The sequence below is a fragment of the Garra rufa genome, chromosome 7 (genome assembly GCF_049309525.1).
Source record: "Garra rufa chromosome 7, GarRuf1.0, whole genome shotgun sequence".
Taxonomy (NCBI): Eukaryota; Metazoa; Chordata; class Actinopteri; order Cypriniformes; family Cyprinidae; genus Garra; species Garra rufa.
Window position 1 is genome coordinate 11848964 of NC_133367.1, and position 20637 is coordinate 11869600.

At 34.6% G+C, this 20637-nt stretch overlaps 2 protein-coding genes across 2 annotated transcripts; both read right to left on the reverse strand.

Annotated features, from left to right (window-relative positions):
• Nucleotides 1–309: 309 nt before the first annotated feature.
• LOC141338312 (transmembrane protein 263) lies at nt 310–5300 on the reverse strand. Its single transcript, XM_073843847.1, has 3 exons — nt 5168–5300; nt 2775–2853; nt 310–918 (listed from the first exon to the last, which is right to left on the reverse strand). The coding sequence occupies exons 1-3, from the start codon at nt 5174–5176 to the stop codon at nt 629–631; spliced, it is 378 nt and encodes a 125-aa protein (XP_073699948.1). The 5' UTR covers nt 5177–5300; the 3' UTR covers nt 310–628.
• Nucleotides 5301–5857: 557 nt separating this feature from the next.
• Nucleotides 5858–18598, reverse strand: LOC141338311 (cryptochrome-1-like). Its single transcript, XM_073843846.1, has 10 exons — nt 18151–18598; nt 16639–16755; nt 16358–16508; nt 16143–16283; nt 10189–10359; nt 9964–10104; nt 9743–9894; nt 6590–6687; nt 6395–6505; nt 5858–6312 (listed from the first exon to the last, which is right to left on the reverse strand). Exons 1-10 carry the CDS (start codon nt 18561–18563, stop codon nt 6134–6136), a joined length of 1674 nt encoding a protein of 557 aa, XP_073699947.1. The 5' UTR covers nt 18564–18598; the 3' UTR covers nt 5858–6133.
• Nucleotides 18599–20637: the final 2039 nt, after the last annotated feature.

Sequence of the window (20637 nt, forward strand, 5' to 3'; positions counted from 1 at the left end):
GTTGAGTATACTAAAAGTAATTGCAGAGTATTTTTATTAAGTTCATAAGATGCAAATGTAATAGTATACTTAGCATGAAATACATTTTAATATATTTATTCTTCACGAGGGTAATCAAGATTCTCTTTAGACTTTTCCAACATGTGACAAAACATTTGAATTGTATTTTGGCATTAAATTTTAAACTAGAAGTGTTTGCGTTTATGTACTTTCGTAGAGTAAGTTATGAAAAATGTGATCAAACATAAAGTGAAATCATCTTCTGTCCACATCTGGAGAGGTTTCAAAGATTGAAAATGTTCCACAACATCTTTTCCATGACTTTATTATATTCAAATAATAAAAAACCTGAATGGCGATAACATTTCAGCAGAAATCAGATGGCGTCTTTTAACGGCTACAAAAACGTCACTGATATACGTGTCTTTGGTCGCAGATCGGAGATGATTTGACAAAAAAACTATTTTCCGTTAAGATCAAGTCTGTTTACATAGTACGCATAGTATGACGTACAAAACTCCCTTTTTGCGCAAACGTCTTGGACGTTTACTGGTCAAAAATATCCGTCAAAGTCTCTGGTGACCAATCAAAAAAAACGAGTGTTTGGCTCTTACAGTCGTCCTCGTCTTTACTCCGATTTGTCTTTTTTCTTTGCCGTGAACGGAACTTTATTGGCTACCGTCGACCCCACCGTGGACACGCCCCCTGCCACCGCCGAAACTCCGCCCTTCACCAGGCCGACGCCCACCGAGGGCACTGCGGTGACTGCGGATTTGGTGATCTCCAGACTTTTCCCGCCCAGCCAGGCGACTCCGCCCACCGTGGCTCCGACCACGCCCTTCGTGGCACTGAAGAGGCCGCCGGTCACCCGCCAGATCATCGCGGGCGGAGCCACAGGGTGCTCCTTACCGACATCCGCTGTGGAAAAATTTAAATAACACCTTTTGAAACTCTACATTCAAAATTAATGACCATAAAATAAATCAATTTTTTTTTCCACACAGGAATAATTAATAAAAAATTAAAAATTCAAGAGACAACATACACTTAATTACATTATCTATAAAAAAAAGGAAAAAAAGTTAAAAAAAATGCACTGAAATATAATTAACTGATTAATTTTACTGCGTTATAGAAAGGAGAATTTTATTAAATAAAATACTTTTTAATTACAATATTATTAATAATTATTTTTAATGCACTACAGTTACGACAATTTGGAAAACAAATTACTTTTTTAAATGGAAACATGATCATTTTCATAGTTTTTCATACAGGAATAATTCATTAATTAAGGGTGATATTTAACCCCAAAATTCAAGAGAGAACAAACAATGAATTACATTATTTAAAAAAAAAAAAAAAGAAAAGCTTACTTGCACTGAAATATAATTAACTAAATTATTTTTACTGCATTATAGAAATGATCATTTTAATAAATAAAATACTTTTTAATTACAATATTATTAATTTGATTATTTTGTATGCACTACAGTTATGAGAATTTGGAAAAAAAATATTACTTTTTTAAAACAGAAACATGATTAATTTCATTGTTGTATTGCATTGTATTAATGAGAATTTGGAAAAAAAATATTACTTTTTTGCATTAAAACAACACTATTTTATTGCATTATAATAAAAATGAATTTGGAAAAAAATATTACTTTTTTGCATTAAAACAACATTATTTTTATTGAATTATAGTAATGAGAATTTGAAAAAAAAATATTAATTTTTGCATTAAAACTACACTACTTTAATTGTGTTATAATAAAAATGCGAATTTGGAATAATAATTATCACCTTCCTGCATTGAAACATTATTAAATTGATTATTTTTACTGCATTATAGTAAGGAGAATTTTAATAAATAAAATACTTTTTAACTACAACATTATTAATTTAATTATTTTTTAATGCACTGCAGTTATGAGAATTTGGAAAAAAAAAAAAAAAAAAAAAAACATAATTTCATTATTGTATTGCATTATATTAATGAGAATTTGAAGAAAAATATTACTTTTTTGCATTTAAACAACATTATTTTATTGCATTATAAAAAAAATGTGAATTTGGAAAAAAATAATTTATTACCTTCCTGCATTGAAACATTATTTTCCATATTTTTACTGCATTATACTAAGGAGAATTTTAATAAATAAAATACTTTTTAATTACAATATTATTAACATAATTATTTTTATTGCACTACAATTTGGAAAAAGTTATTAGTTTTAAACAGAAACATGATTAATTTTATTGTTGTGCTCCATTGTAGTAATGAGAATTAAATGATTAATCTCACAATGCCATAAAGTCTTGATAAGAAAAAATAAATGAAAAGACACATTTTCCTAATGCAAAATATATATAATTTTTTTTTTGCTTTTGCAGTATGGAACTGGACATATTTGATATTTTCATATATTTCATTGTAAGTTGTGCTGATGTTCATCTTGCATCATCAAACACGGTGTTGTCCGAAAACAAGTGTGAATTCCCAGCTCGCGCTGCGTTATTCCCGCGATCATTCCCACAAACACCCAAATAGCCGACAAACCTCACGACACACAGTCTCATGAGAGACAGAGACACACTCGAGTGTTTACTACAGCAACTTTAGCTACAAAACCATTCCCACAAGAGACTAAATCTGGACAAATCATTCAGGAATAAAGCCAGTAATGTTATGTAGAACAAGTCTTGAGGTAAAATGAAAAATGACATGTAAATATGCACATCATATGGATGCATATAAAGTATTGTTATACCTGCGGATGGGTTGGTTTCTGTCTGTTCATCTCCTCCTTCATATGTTTCACTCCTGGACTGAACTTCTGAATTCACACTCTGAAAAACAGATGGAAAATCAGCTTTTTCTTAATGAAAAATACAAGTAAAATAACAGGTAGTATATAATATATACATAAAAAGTACATATAATATTTTATTTTTAATATATAAAGCAGAAGTACGGGAAAAAAAAAAACTAGAAAAATGATTTTTGATTATGATTTATTTACTTTGAAATATATATGTACAAAAAAGTAAAAGGAATGACGTTAAAAATATGTGCCAAAACTAAATAAGTACAAAAAATATATAGAGTAACCATACTGCAAAAGACATTCTAAACGTAAGAAACGTTGAACTATATATGAAAACATACTAAAAATATGATAAAAACTAAATTTAAACATTTGAAGTGATTAAACAGGCAATATATAAAGCAAAAACGCTTCTAAATGTAAGAAACATTGAACTATATTATAGATATCTATGAAAACATGCCAAAAATATGCTAAAAACTAAATTTAAACATTTAAACTGATTAAACAGGCAATATATATAAAGCAAAAACGCTTCTAAATGTAAGAAACATTGAACTATATATGAAAACATGCTAAAAACTATTTAAACATCTGAACTGGTTAAACAGGCAATATATAAAGCAAAACGCTTCTAAATGTAAGAAACATTGAACTATATATATATATATATATGAAAACATGCCAAAAATATGCTAAAAACTAAATTTAAACATTTAAACTGATTAAACAGGCAATATATAAAGCAAAAACGCTTCTGGACATTAGAAACATTGAACTATACATGAAAACATACTTAAAATATGCTAAAAACTAAATTTAAACATTTAAACTGATTAAACAGGCAATATATATATATAAAGCAAAAACAATTCTTCTAAATGTAAGAAACATTGAACTATATATGAAAACAAGCTAAAAATATGTTAAAAACTAATTTTAAACATTTGAAGTGATTAAACAGGCAATATATAAAGCAAAAACGCTTCTTCTAAACATAGGAAACATTTAACTATATTTGAAAACATTCTAAAATATGCTAAAAACTAAATATAAGCATTTGAAGTGATTAAAAAGGCAATATATAAAGCAAAAACGCTTCTAAACATAAGAAACATTTAACTATATATGAAAACATGCTAAAAATATGCTAAAAACTAAATATAAGCATTTGAACTTATTAAACAGGCAATATATAAAGCAAAAACGCTTCTTCTAAACATAAGAAACATTGAAATATATATGAAAACATACTTAAAAAGTGCTAAAAACTAATTTTAAACATTTGAAGTGATTAAACGCAATATATAAAGCAAAAACGCTTCTAAATATAAGAAATGTTGAACTATATATGAAAACATGCTAAAAACTAAATTTAAACATTTGAACTGATTAAACAGGCAATATATAAAGCAAAAACGCTTCTTCTAAACATAAGGAACATTGAACTATATATGAAAACACTTAAAAAGTGCTAAAAACTCATTTTAAACATTTGAGATGATTAAACATGCAATATATAAAGCAAAAACGCTTCTTCTAGACATAAGAAACATTTAACTATATATGAAAACATGCTAAAAATATGCTAAAAAACTAAATATAAGCATTTGAACTTATTAAACAGGCAATATATAAAGCAAAACGCGTCTAAACATAAGAAACATTGACATTTATATATGAAAACATACTTAAAAAGTGCTAAAAACTAATTTTAAACATTTGAAGTGATTAAACATGCAATATATAAAGCAAAAACGCTTCTTCTAAACAAAAAACATTGAACTATATATGAAAACATGCTAAAAAATATGCTAAAATCTACATTTAAGCATTTGAAGTGATTAAACAGGCAATATGAAGCAAAAACGCCCTCTAAACATAAGAAACATTGAACTATAAATGAAAATATGCTAAAAACTAAATTTAAACATCTGAACTGATTAAAAAGGAAATATATAAAGCAAAAACGCTTCTTCTAAACATAAGAAACACTGCACTTTATATGAAAACATGCTAAAAACTATATTTAAACATCTGAACTGATTAAACAGCCAATATATAAAGCAAAAACGCTTTCTCTAAACATAAGAAACACTGCACTTTATATGAAAACATGCTAAAAAAAATGCTAAAATCTAAATTTAAACATTTGAAGTGACCATATTAACTAATATCTAATAAAACTACACTTTAGGGTACTTTCCTGCTGATATTTTCCTATTTTGGACTCATGCGCATCTCTGAAACCGAACTTCAAATGATATTTCTAAAAGACGAACAGCTCTCGCCAAAGAGGAAAACATTAACAAACGCAGGAAAAGTGATTCTCTCACCTTCACCATGATTGCCGTTTCTCTCCTGCAGATTATTTCACTGCATTCCTCTCCGGATCGACGCTGATCATCGGCTGTGTTTCATGCGTGAGTTCTGGAAGACTCCGCTGTGCGACGTGGCGCTCGATCCAGGATGCGAATCAAGCGCTACTACGCCGAAGGCCGAGCTCATGAATATTAATGACGTAACGGGACGCTCGCGCAGCAGACGCGCTTGATTGGTCGAAGCGGAGGCGTTTTGAAAGTGGGCGTGACCATGAATACTAATCGTGTGATATGATTGGACGCTTCGAGAAAATAATTAAGGAGCGTCATTAATATTCATAAGCGTTGCCTTCGTCGTAGTAGGATTTGCTAATTCAACGCCCGGATCTTACATCACTGGAGTCAGTCAAATCCACAAACACAACTTTAAACAGCTTCTTCTAAACGTAAGAAACGTTTAACTTGTGTATTTGATGAGTGCAATATGATCCTGGAGTTTTGTTTAAATGACTGCTTATAGTTTTGTCAGTCATTTTATACACAAACAAATCCAAAACAAAAGGAAAACTTTACCAGAAAACAGAAATGACAGTTTACTACCTAATTATTCATATTTGAAGTTAAACTTCAGTTTTTCAACGTAATCGATGACTGAAGAGATGCAGATCTGTTACATATCTATACATTTTTTTAACATGCCAAAGCTCACTTTCATCATTTATTTGATCTTTTGCGTAATATACACATATATTTAACAACTAATGAACACATTTGCATGAGAAAGACTGCTGTGTAAAATTATAAAGTTGCACAATCACTTCTTTTAGTTAACCATCGTACATGATTGTCTCATAAACATAAAAAAGCACCAGAGAAATGAGCATCACAGTGTTCAGACCAATTAATAGTGTTCAAATGTTCTAATAGACTCGTGGGAAGCACGATGAAGTGATACTGTGATCTGATTGGTCGATTCTAGAGTCACATGACCTCTCCGCTCAACTGTAGCGTCTCCGGCGTCCAATTGCAGGGGCGAGACTTATGATCCGTGACGCCGTTGAAACGTTTGGATGTGCCGTGTTGCTCCGCCCCCTCCAGAAGCTCCTCCTCCTCCTGCAGCTCACGCTTTAGCCCCGCCTCCATCGGGTCATCCACCACATCTGAGTGGAGAACAAACCATTTGTAACACTTTGAAAGCATTTTGCAGCTTTTGCGTCGTGTGGTTTGTGTTTTGCATTTCACCTCGTGTGAGTTCGGCTGTCTTCTCCTGCTCCGCGCGCACCTGACACATCAAACCTAGGTTCCTCTGACTGGCCTCTGTGTGGCACACCATGGGACGAGGATAGTCCTTACCTGCACACACACGGGTCAGAACATATTAAACCGATTTAGACAGTCACAGCATTGGGGTAGTGAGTGTTTAGTGTCTCTCTATACCAATAATGCAGCCAGCACTGAGCTGGACGTCTTCAGGCGCTTTCCACGGCTCGTAAATATACTGCGAGGGGAAGTTCTTCAGAATGGGCAGGTACTTTCTGCAGATCAAACACAGAACGTCATGAATTTAAAACTGGTGGGCGTGGTGACAACAGAGGCCACGCCCTTAATTATGCAGAATTTTAAGGCTTAATATAACTTAAACGGATGAGTTGTAAAAAAATTCACCCCCCTCACAGTTGACATGAAGGGCAAAACTAGCAATACAGACCAAAACCACTTTTTGTACCAGGCTGTAAACATACTTTTTTTGTTGGGCATTTTAACATAGGGCGTCAATGGGATTGACTTCCTTTTGCAGCCAGTCTCTAGCGGCCAGTCGATGAATTGCAGTTTAAGCCACTTCTGTGTTGGTTTCAATAGAGAGAGCGGGAGGTTGCCGCTTGGGCAGAATAAACACAGTGTCATGAATATTAAACAGGGGTGGGTGTGGCAGTTCAAACACTGAACATCATGAATATCAAACAGGAAAACGTCATGAATTTAAAAAAGGTGGAGGGTGTGGCAGATCTAATGCAGAGTGTCATGCATATTAAATAATACATAATGAATGATAAACAGCAAATGTGGGCGTAGCAAATCAAACACTGAACGTCTTGAATATTAAACTGCAAAATGTCATGAATTTAAAAAGGTGGAGGGCATGGCAGATCGAACACTGAACGTATTAAATATTAAACAGAAAAACATCATGAATTTAAAACTGGTGGGTGTGGCAGATTAAGCAGAATGTCATGAATATTAAACAGTTGGGTGTGGCAGATCAAACACTAAACGTCATGAATATTAAATGAAAAAAAAAAATGAATATTAAACAGAAAAACTTAATGAATTTAAAAAGGTGGAGGGTGTGGCAGTTCAAACACTGAACATATTAAATATTAAACAGGAAAATGTCATGAATATTAAACAGGAAAACGAATTAAAAAAGACTGGTGGGTGTGGCAGATTAAACAGAATGTCATGAATATTAAACAGCGGTGGATGTGGCAGTTTAAACACAGAACGTATTGAATATTAAATGGGAAATGTCATGAATATTAAACAGCGGTGGGTGTGGCCGTTCAAACACTGAACGTATTAAATATTATGAATTTAAAACTGTGGTGGGTGTTGCAGGTCAAACAGTGTCATGAATATTAAACAGAAAAACTTAATGAATTTAAAAAGCTGGAGGGTGTGGCAGATTAAACACAGAATGTCATGAATATTAAACAGCGGTGGGTGTGGCAGTTCAAACACTGAACGTATTAAATATTAAACAGAAAAATGTCATGAATTTAAAACTGTGGTGGGTGTGGCAGTTTAAACACTGAACATATTAAATATTAAACAGAAAAATGTCATGAATTTGAAAATCTGGAGGGTGTGGCAGATCAAATGCAGAGAGTCATGAATATTAAACAGCGGTGGGTGTGGCAGTTTAAACACAGACCGTATTGAATATTAAATAGAAAAATGTCATGAATATTACACAGCGGTGGGTGTGGCCGTTCAAACACTGAACGTATTAAATATTATGAATTTAAAACTGTGGTGGGTGTTGCAGGTCAAACAGTTTCATGAATATTAAACAGCGGTGGGTGTGGCAGTTTAAACACAGACCGTATTGAATATTAAATAGAAAAATGTCATGAATATTAAACAGCGGTGGGTGTGGCAGTTCAAACACTGAACGTATTAAATATTATGAATTTAAAACTGTGGTGGGTGTTGCAGGTCAAACAGTGTCATGAATATTAAACAGCGGTGGGTGTGGCAGTTTAAACACAGACCGTATTGAATATTAAATAGAAAAATGTCATGAATATTAAACAGCGGTGGGTGTGGCCGTTCAAACACTGAACGTATTAAATATTATGAATTTAAAACTGTGGTGGGTGTTGCAGGTCAAACAGTGTCATGAATATTAAACAGCGGTGGGTGTGGCAGTTTAAACACAGACCGTATTGAATATTAAATAGAAAAATGTCATGAATATTAAACAGCGGTGGGTGTGGCAGTTTAAACACTGAACGTATTAAATATTAAACAGAAAAATGTCATGAATTTGAAAAGCTGGAGGGTGTGGCAGATCAAATGCAGAGAGTCATGAATATTAAACAGCGGTGGGTGTGGCAGTTTAAACACAGACCGTATTGAATATTAAACAGAAAAATGTCATGAATTTAAAACTGTGGTGGGTGTGGCAGTTTAAACACTGAACGTATTAAATATTAAACAGAAAAATGTCATGAATTTGAAAAGCTGGAGGGTGTGGCAGATCAAATGCAGAGAGTCATGAATATTAAACAGCGGTGGGTGTGGCAGTTCAAACACTGAACGTATTAAATATTAAACAGAAAAATGTCATGAATTTAAAACTGTGGTGGGTGTGGCAGTTTAAACACTGAACGTATTAAATATTAAACAGAAAAATGTCATGAATTTGAAAAGCTGGAGGGTGTGGCAGATCAAATGCAGAGAGTCATGAATATTAAACAGCGGTGGGTGTGGCAGTTTAAACACAGACCGTATTGAATATTAAATAGAAAAATGTCATGAATATTAAACAGCGGTGGGTGTGGCCGTTCAAACACTGAACGTATTAAATATTATGAATTTAAAACTGTGGTGGGTGTTGCAGGTCCAACAGTGTCATGAATATTAAACAGCAAAATGTCATGAATTTAAAACTGTGGAGGGTGTGGCAGTTCAAACACTGAACGTATTATATATTAAACAGCAAAATGTCATGAATTTTTTAAAAAAACTGGCGGGTTTGGCAGATCAAACAGAGTGTCATGAATATTAAACAGCTGTGGGTGTGGCAGTTCAAACACTGAATGTATTAAATATTAAACAACAAAATGTCATCAATTTAAACACTTATGTGTAGCAGATTAAACACAGAGTGTCATGAATATTAAACAGCTGTGGGTGTGGCAGTTCAAACACTGAACGTATTAAATATTAAACAGCAAAATGTCTGGTGGGCGTGGCAGATCAAACAGAATGTCATGAATATTAAACAGCGGTGGGCGTGGCAGATTAAACATCATGAATATTAAATGTGTTATGAAGGTGGCTAGTGCATAGTAGGTGTGGTCATACCTTAGATACTGTCCTTGAGGGTCAGTCCGCCGGCCAAAACGCACCGGGCAGAAGATTCTTGTGTATTTGTGGAAGAACGCGCTAGCGGATAACCACATCCAGTTCCCGGCATTAATGCTGTAGTCCGCGTCCAACAGGAGCTCCTCGAACACCTGAGAACGGACACACCTGAAATACCTATATGAAAGACTGTATGAAACACATAGAAAGACCCAAAGTACCTTCATGCCCTCCTCCCAGCTGATCCAGAGATCTCCACGCGTCAGGAAACAGGCCACAGCGTGACGCGCCAGATGATGGACCCAGCCCTCCTGACGCAGCTGGGTCATGATGGCGTCAATCCAGGGGAAGCCTGTCTGAGCCTGACGAGGAGGATGGAGGACGGAGAATGTTACAGACAGCACACAAAAACAGCTGGAAAGACGTTAAACATGCGGCTCTCTTACGGTTCTCCATTTCTCCAGAGCTTCTGGGTCGTGGTACCATTCGATCTGCAGACAGATCGGGTTTCCCTCCATCTTGGTGAAGTTTGGTGTGGACGACGCGACTGTGTAGAAGAACTCGCGCCACAGAACCTGACCCTGGAGAGAGACGGGCGGCAGCGAATGGTTCTTTGACTGTGAATGAAAAAAACCCCAAAAAGGTCAGATAAGTTTGCATAAAACTGAAAGTGAATTTAAAATGCAACACAATGAGGTCATGTGACAATATAGCATACTACTGTATGAAATTAAACAAAACAGCATGATGAACAGTATTTAACAAAAAAAAAGTATGCTAGTATTCTGTTTTTCAATGGCCATAGCTGCTAATTTTAACTTCATTTGTAGGCAACCTTAGCGAAAACTTTACAAGTGTTCATTTGACAGAAATAGTTTGGTTTTTGAATCCGTACCCACAAATTCATAATCCGTGCGCACGCTTTTGCAATCCCTTTATAATAAAATATTTTTGATTTATTTAAATTTAATCATAAATATGCCGCAAAATATCAATAAATATAACACTAATTTATTAAGAAATATTCTATTTCACACAATATTTGAATATATTTTTGTTTAGAAATGTTATTAGCTTAGCAATATGTTAACACCAGTTGGTTAAAATCAACCCTGAGGGCTAATTATACATGTACAGCAACAAATTAATGATTTTATTAATATTAGTATTGTTAGCTTAGCAACATGCTAACATATCGGTTGGAATCAACCATTAAGGGGTTAATTATTAATACAAAGCCCCAAAAAATTCTAAATATAGTTTTCTCTTTTAAAAATACACAACCTAACACAAAATCTGTGTTTTGTGTTTATTAGTGTTGTTAGCTTAGCGACGTGCTAACATATCGGTTGGAATCAACCATTAAGGGGTTAATTATTAATACAAAGCCCCAAAAAAATTCTAAATATAGTATTAACTCTTTTAAAAATACACAACCTAACACAAAATGTGTGTTTTGTGTTTATTAGTGTTGTTAGCTTAGAGACATGCTAACATATCGGTTGGAAGCAACCATTAAGGGGTTAATTATTAATACAAAGCCCCCCAAAAAATTCTAAATATAGTATTAACTCTTTTAAAATACACAACCTAACACAAAATCTGTGTTTTGTGTTTATTAGTGTTGTTAGCTTAACGACATGCTAACATATCGGTTGGAATCGACCATTAAGGGGTTAATTATTAATACAAAGCCCCCCAAAAAATTCTAAATATAGTATTAACTCTTTTAAAATACACAACCTGACACAAAATCTGTGTTTTGTGTTTATTAGTGTTGTTAGCTTAACGACATGCTAACATATCGGTTGGAATCAACCATTAAGGGGTTAATTATTAATACAAAGCCCCCAAAAAATTCTAAATATAGTATTAACTCTTTTAAAATACACAACCTAACACAAAATCTGTGTGTTTTGTGTTTATTAGTGTTGTTAGCTTAGCAACATGCTAACATATTGGTTGGAATCAACCATTAAGGGGTTAATTATTAATACAAAGCCCCCAAAAAATTCTAAATATAGTATTAACTCTTTTAAAATACACAACCTAACACAAAATCTGTGTGTTTTGTGTTTATTAGTGTTGTTAGCTTAGCAACATGCTAACATATTGGTTGGAATCAACCATTAACCCTCTGGGGCCTGAGGTGTTTTGGGGCCCTGAAGAAGTTTTGACATGCCCTGACATTTGTGCTTTTTTCAGTATCTTAAAAACATATGAATGGTTAAAGTCAGATTACATTGTAATCAGCACATATTGGGCTACAATAATATGCAAGCAACATTAATGTGCATGTTTGTGTTTTTGAGAAAACTATGTTTATGCGTGGTTATTGAAAATCTAAAGCTTTGAAGTCACTGAAATAAGGCCATGAAGCACATACAGGACATTTCTTTACAAGACTTTAGATAATTGGATGTCGTAGGCTAGAATTTTTTCAACCAAATGATGTGAAAATCATCTCGTTCACTCGTTCAGAGAAAACAATATATTGATTTAAATTTTATAAAACATGTTTTGTGATCGAAAGGGATTATTCATAGGTGTGGCAATGGCCCATGAATATTTAGCAATTCACACCTGAAAGACAAAAGGGCCCTCCCTAATGGCCCCATCAATGTCTGACTTGACTATAGCAGGTAAGGAAACAATGTGAAAAGATTCAGAGAATGGAGTTTTAGATTATTTTTATTTTATTTACTATCACTGTATAAACAAAACATACATAATGAAGGTCAAAGACACATTATTGAGCTCCCTCATCTTACCACACAGATGTGCACAGACTTTGTGGCATTTCTGAAAACTTCTTCTGAATTCTGTTCAACAAATGAAACAAATCTTACCTGCTATTTTGTGTGCCCTTAAAAAAATACAAAAAAAGTCAAAAACTTGTTTTACACTAGAATATCAGTGTAGTTGAACATCTCAAGTTTCTAGTGCTCTCAGAGGAAAACAGTTTGAAGGGACTCAAGGGAAAGAGGGCAGGATTCATCTTTTGAGCAGGTTTGAGATCACTACAAAAACAAAACAAACCAAAAATCATATCAGGATCATCTGTCAGAATACAGTCTATACTCTAGAATTTGTACTAATGTAAAAAAAAGGACATGTAATATCTAAGAAACTAATAATTATCGTTTAGCACTATATTACTAATAAACGTGATGTAAACACACATTCAGTGTAAGCACTCATATTACTTTTACACTGTTATACAATAAAATAAATAAATAAAGTATGATTCTACATTCATAAAGATATCGTCATAAATGCATCTCACAGTCATAATCACATCGTCTTTCTAGAACATTATAAATATCCTGCCATTGTAAGAGATGCAATGCAATCAAACGTACTTCATAATGTTTCATTTGATAAAGTCAGGAATTTTAGTTTGGAATAAGTCTAACTAGTAAAATGTGTACATGTTTTGTCAAAGTAAATAACAGCGAAAGCTAGTAGGAAAATGAAAGTAAGACTTACTCATGTAAATGTCTCCTCCTGCTGGGTTTGCGTCGCATCGCGTCCTTCTTAGGATTGAGGTACATATAAGTCTTATTCCTCACAGCATGTCTTCATTCAGTAACAAACTGTAACCAAGATGAACTTGAAGTCATGTTGCTTTGTTGCGGTGATGTGGGAGTTTCCTCGCGTACAGATACTCCGGTCCTTGCCGCGCTTGTAGCACATGGCTAATTTGCATGGCAAAAGATTTCGCGATAGTGGGCGCGGTCACATTAGAGATAATTAGTTGGAACTGGATAGACTAGACATCTCCTTGGTTTCATATAGATTAATTTATCACAGATTATTTGTTTTTGATAAAACTTACTTTGTTTAAAAGCATAAATCTCAAGCTTTCAGTAGATACCACTTTTATGTTTGTGTGCTAAATATTCACCGTGTTTGAATGATATAAGTGACGCATTTCTAAAAGCAGTTCACGGAGACAGAGAAAACAGAAATCACCCTGTTTGTTTTCTTTATTCTAAATAAAAAAACACAACTTTCTGCTGTTCTTTTGAGTGTGCCCAAATAAAAGTACACGCTTTACAGTTTCCATTGATGTATATCTCTAATGTGTATGACTTAAACCGACAGAGCATTTTTAGTGTCTTTTGCGCTGATCTTAAAAAAAGTAGGTTGGTCACGCCGGCGTGACTGTCGGCCCCAGGGGGTTAAGGGGTTAATTATTCATACAAAGCCCCCCAAAAATTCTAAATATAGTATTAACTCCTTTAAAAATACACAACCTAACACAAAATCGGCGTGTTTTGTGTTTATTAGTGTTGTTAGCTTAACGACATGCTAACATATCGGTTGGAATCAACCATTAAGGGGTTAATTATTAATACAAAGCCCAAAAAAATTCTAAATATAGTATTAACTCTTTTAAAAATACACAACCTAACACAAAATCTGTGTTTTGTGTTTATTAGTGTTGTTAGCTTAGCAACATGCTAACATATCGGTTGGAATCAACCATTAAGGGGTTAATTATTAATACAAACCCCCCAAAAAATTCTAAATATAGTATTAACTCTTTTAAAAATACACAACCTAACACAAAATCTGTGTTTTGTGTTTATTAGTGTTGTTAGCTTAGCAACATGCTAACATATCGGTTGGAATCAACCATTAAGGGGTTAATTATTGATACAAAGCCCAAAAAAATTCTAAATATAGTATTAACTCCTTTAAAAATACACAATCTAGCACAAAATCTGTGTTTTGTGTTTATTAGTGTTGTTAGCTTAGCAACATGCTAACATATCAGTTGGAATCAACCATTAAGGGGTTAATTATTAATACAAAGCCCCCAAAAAATTCTAAATATAGTATTAACTCATTTAAAAATATGCTACTTTGCACAATATCTGTGTATTTTGTGTTTATTAGTGTTGTTAGCTTAGCAACATGCTAACATATCAGTTGGAATCAACCATTAAGGGGTTAATTATTCATACAAAGCCCCCCAAAAATTCTAAATATAGTATTAACTCCTTTAAAAATACACAACCTAACACAAAATCGGCGTGTTTTGTGTTTATTAGTGTTGTTAGCTTAACGACATGCTAACATATCGGTTGGAATCAACCATTAAGGGGTTAATTATTAATACAAAGCCCAAAAAAATTCTAAATATAGTATTAACTCTTTTAAAAATACACAACCTAACACAAAATCTGTGTTTTGTGTTTATTAGTGTTGTTAGCTTAGCAACATGCTAACATATCGGTTGGAATCAACCATTAAGGGGTTAATTATTAATACAAACCCCCAAAAAATTCTAAATATAGTATTAACTCATTTAAAAATATGCTACTTTGCACAATATCTGTGTGTTTTGTGTTTATTAGTGTTGTTAGCTTAGCAACATGCTAACATATCAGTTGGAATCAACCATTAAGGGGTTAATTATTCATACAAAGCCCCCCAAAAATTCTAAATATAGTATTAACTCCTTTAAAAATACACAACCTAACACAAAATCGGCGTGTTTTGTGTTTATTAGTGTTGTTAGCTTAACGACATGCTAACATATCGGTTGGAATCAACCATTAAGGGGTTAATTATTAATACAAAGCCCAAAAAAATTCTAAATATAGTATTAACTCTTTTAAAAATACACAACCTAACACAAAATCTGTGTTTTGTGTTTATTAGTGTTGTTAGCTTAGCAACATGCTAACATATCGGTTGGAATCAACCATTAAGGGGTTAATTATTGATACAAAGCCCAAAAAAATTCTAAATATAGTATTAACTCCTTTAAAAATACACAATCTAGCACAAAATCTGTGTTTTGTGTTTATTAGTGTTGTTAGCTTAGCAACATGCTAACATATCAGTTGGAATCAACCATTAAGGGGTTAATTATTAATACAAACCCCCCAAAAAATTCTAAATATAGTATTAACTCTTTTAAAAATACACAACCTAACACAAAATCTGTGTTTTGTGTTTATTAGTGTTGTTAGCTTAGCAACATGCTAACATATCGGTTGGAATCAACCATTAAGGGGTTAATTATTGATACAAAGCCCAAAAAAATTCTAAATATAGTATTAACTCCTTTAAAAATACACAATCTAGCACAAAATCTGTGTTTTGTGTTTATTAGTGTTGTTAGCTTAGCAACATGCTAACATATCAGTTGGAATCAACCATTAAGGGGTTAATTATTAATACAAAGCCCCCAAAAAATTCTAAATATAGTATCAACTCATTTAAAAATATGCTACTTTGCACAATATCTGTGTATTTTGTGTTTATAAGGTCATGATTCTCTCATGTGTTTATATAGAGTTGCTCCCTATGTAGTGTGCTTCACATCAGTAGGCATGCTATCAGTGTAGTGTGTGGTGTGATGAGGTTTAGCATGCATGCTAACCTGTGCATAGACGCTGCTGAGTTGGTGGTAAAAGGTGCGAACAGACAGGCAGCCCAGACTGAGGTACGGACTGAGACCCGTGGTGCTGGGCAGAAGAGAGTTCGGCACAGTCCGTGTTTTCGAGAAGCTTGCCACCCATCCCTACAAACACACGAGTCACTAAATGAATCAATGAACCAATTAGTTTAGAATCAAACGATTTGAATGAATCAGACCTGACTCTGGAAGTGTTTGTCCAGTCTCTGGAGCGCATGCGTCTCTCCTCCAGGCCACAAGACCTCAAACTCAACCTCTAGACCTAGATCAGCCAGAGATGGGACTGCGTATGTCTTCTCGTGGTCCGCCTCCGCAGGGGTCACGCATCTCCTGCACACATAAAACACACACAGACTCTCCCATGAGTCCTCCATCTGCGCTTCAGTCTCACACTCGACAGACGAAGAAGCATCTGCTCAGTGTCAGACACAACAAACACAGATGCTTGTGCCGTTCTTACAGGAAGTCCTCGGCGCTGACGTCCCGCACCGGTTTCTCCGGTTCACCCAAAACAGTCAAAGCGTGCAGGAACTTCTTATACGTGAGCGGAGGAGAGCCGCCGTTCGCCTTTACGATCCTGAGAGATACCAACACTATTAAGCACATATGAAAAATTGAAAAATCAATGATTTAATTTTTATTTGGCAAATCCAGGTAATTACCCATAATACCCATAACCCATTACCCATGTTTTTAAACGTTTTTGACTGTTATAGGGCCATCTGTGATCCGATCGCCTTAGACATTGGCATGCTTTGTTTAGAATAACTTGTTGAATTTGCTCAAATTTGTGAAGTTTTGAGTTTTCCTTTAGGATTTATAGGATTTTGTGTAAATTCGGGCAGGCCCCTTTTCTAAACGACCCCATTACAGCTTCTCAAAGGGCAAATTTCAAAATTCTTTTGATGATTATTAGCCTAGAGTGTCCAGAGAATCTTCTCAATCATTGAACAAATGATTTGATTGACAGCAGCGGTTCTAGAGGCAAAGTTGTCCAGAAGGAGGAGTTCTATCGTATGATATCAATATCGCGCAAATGTGCAAAAACCTGCGGGACATACAATCGTTTAGTCCCCCAGTGGCCGATTTCTCTCAAATTTCTCTCAAACCTATGAGGCCATGAGTTGCACAGGCCTACCAAGTTTCGTTCCGATTGACCTCCGTTAACCTTGTCTAACAGGTGCTCAAACTTCGTCGGCCAATGGCAGCCATGTTTTTTGAGATTCACAAATGTCCTTGTAGACGCTTGTGGCACTTTGGACCAAGACCGGCACGGCAATTTTCATGTTGATAAGACAAACGGTGCGTATGTACAGCCATTTTTGTTTTTTCCCCTCTTATAGCGCCACCAAGTGGCCAAGCTCCGCTATTTTTTTCCTGTAACCTCAGATTGAGCTTTTACATAAGTGTTTTGAGTTCAGTGGAGATATCTCATTCAATTCAGAAGTTATAGGCATTTTACTAAAAGTGGACCTGCCCCTTTTGAACTTTTTGCTGCCTCTTTGCGACGACGAGTTGTTCAGTTATTCAAAATTGAACTTCTTTTTGTTAATTATTGATATTTACGCTCCAGAGAATCTTTCTGAACTGGTTTGGTTCCGACTGGGCGAAAAACCTAGGACTAGTTAGAAAAAGTAGGTTTTTCAAAAAACGTGAAATAGCCGACAATTTCGTACTTATGATCGCTGTAGCGCTCTCGTCGGGCCGATTGGGACGAGACTTGGTGACATTGTCGGGGGTGTGAGTACTACCATTCTTCCAAGTTTCAAGTCTCTACGACTTACGGTTTGGTCTGAACGATCAGTTTTATGCGGAGATCGCTGATCCGTGAACATTCTAATGCGCGTGAACCCCGAATAATAATACTAAAGTAGTTTTATTAATCAAATATATATGTTTTACTTTACATAAGTTAAATTTTTTTAATAGTCATAAAAATTTAATTTAGCTGAGCAATTTCAGGCCGTCGCACCTCTTGACGTCGTACAGCGTGTGCGACACGCTTGTGTATGTTTTGAGTCCGCGCTCCTGTGCTAGTGCTTGTATTTCTCGCTCCATGCTCGCATAATACGGCTCCACCTCTGTGTCGTAGCTGATCTGCGTGACGCCCCATCGGGTCACGAGGTCCCGCAGCACCGCCAGAGTGGACCCGCGCAGGACGTAGAGCCGCGAGCCTAGCGCCCGAAGACGGGAGTCCAGATCCTCCAGACTTTGCAGGATGAAGCGCCAGAGTAATGGGCCCACGCGCATCGCCCCCTCCACGAACGCACGGTCCAGGATGTAGACGGGGTAGAGCGCGGAGGAGCACGCCAGCGCCCCCAGTAGGGTGGGGTTATCGTGTAGCCGCAGGCCCTTGCGGAAGAGATGGATGGTGCGGTGACTCATGACGGCTGACTCACCATACAAATGCTTCAGAGTCTGAAACTGAATAATTAGAACAAATGTAAGCGATTTACCTTCATGATAAGATTGAAAACATGGTTTTAACATAGTAAGTGTCAAAAAACTTGGCATTACTGGCATGATAATGTCCAAAACATGGTATTATTATGGTAAATGTCAAAGACAAAACATGCAATTTCAATCACAATATGAGCCAATTTCAAATACATTGCAGAATTCAAAACATGACATTACCATGGTAAATGAAAATAATAAACAGCAGTACCTTCACGGTAAGATCCAAAACACAATATTACTATGGTATTTTTTTTTCACAAGTATTTCAAAAACATGCCATTTCAGTCATGTTGTGGTCCAAAACACTGTTTTACCATGGTTAATAAAAAAAAAAAAACACGGCAATACATTAATGATACAATCCAAAACAATGTTATTACCAGGGTAATTTTCCACGGTATTCAATAACAAAACACATGGCTTTTCAATCATGATTTGGTCCAAAACATTGTATTGCCTTTGTAAATGTCAAAAATAAATGTCTCAAAACATGGCACTTCCATCATAATAAGGCCCAACGTGTGGTATTATTATGGTAAATGACAAAAAACATGGTATTAGCATTGTAATATGCTAGTGTAATATGCTCAAAAAACATGGCATTTTTTTACAATATGGTCCAAAACATGGTATTACCATGGTAAATGTCAAACAATAGCTCAAAAAACATGGTATTTAATAAAGATATGGACCAAAACATGGTATTATCATAGCAAATGTCAAAAACTAGCTAAAAAAACATGACATTGCCATTATAATATGGTCCAAAACATGGTATTCCCATGGTAAATGTCAAAAACTAGCTAAAAAACATTGCCATTATAATATGGTCCAAAACATGGTATTACCATGGTAAATGTCAAAAACTAGCTAAAAAACATGACATTTTATTCACAATATGGTCCAAAACATGGTATTACCATGGTAAACATGGTATTATCATGGTAAATGTAAAAAAATAAATGTCTCAAAACATGACACTTCCATCATAATAAGGTCCAACGTGTGGTATTATTATGGTAAGTGTCAAAAAAACATGGAATTAGCATTGTAATATGGTCCAAAACATGGTATTACCAAGGTAAATGTCAAAAACTAGCTTAAAAAACATGGCATTTTATTCACAATATGGTCCAAAACATGGTATTATCATGGCAAATGTCAAAAACTAGCTAAAAACATGACATTGCCTTTATAATATGGTCCAAAACATGGTATTACCATGGTAAATGTCAAAAACTAGCTAAAAAAACATGACATTGCCATTATAATATGGTCCAAAACATGGTATTACCATGGTAAATGTCAAAAACTAGCTAAAAAACATGACATTGCCATTATAATATGGTCCAAAACATGGTATTACCATGGTAAATGTCAAAAACTAGCTAAAAAACATGACATTTTATTCACAATATGGTCCAAAACATGGTATTACCATGGTAAACATGGTATTATCATGGTAAATGTCAAACAATAGCTCAAAAAATGGCATTTAATAACGATATGGACCAAAACATTGTAGTACCATGGTAAATGTCAAACACTAGCTCAAAATATGGCATTACCATTATAATATGGTCCAAAACATGGTATTGCCAAGGTAAATGTCAAAAACTAGCTAAAGACATGGCATTACCATTAATATGGTCCAAAACATGGTATTACCATGGTAAATGTCAAAAACATGGCATTTTATTCACAATATCGTCCAAAACATGGTATTTTATGATAAATGTCAAAACCTAGCTCGAAAAAACATGACATTTTATTCACAATATGGTCCAAAACATGGTATTATCATGGCAAATGTCAAAAACTAGCTAAAAAACATGACAATGCCATTATAATATGGTCCAAAACATGGTTTTACCATGGTAAATGTCAAAAACTAGCTAAAGACATGGCATTTCCATTATAATATGGTCCAAAACATGGTATTACCATGGTAAATGTCAAAAACATGGCATTTTATTCACAATATGATGCAAAACGTGGT

What these genes read in the sequence shown, in the direction of transcription:
- LOC141338312 (XM_073843847.1), bottom strand. An exon ending in AGAAACCAACCCATCCGCAG is followed by an intron (nt 919 to 2,774) that starts GTATAACAATAC and finishes ATTTTTCCACAG; the next exon opens with CGGATGTCGGTAAGGAGCAC.
- LOC141338311 (XM_073843846.1), bottom strand. Translation starts at nt 18,563, where the DNA reads ATGAGTCACCGCACCATCCATCTCTTCCGCAAGGGCCTGCGGCTACAC. An exon ending in GTCAGCGCCGAGGACTTCCT is followed by an intron (nt 16,509 to 16,638) that starts GTAAGAACGGCA and finishes TTATGTGTGCAG; the next exon opens with GAGATGCGTGACCCCTGCGG. An exon ending in CTCTGGAGAAATGGAGAACC is followed by an intron (nt 10,105 to 10,188) that starts GTAAGAGAGCCG and finishes CCTCCTCGTCAG; the next exon opens with GCTCAGACAGGCTTCCCCTG.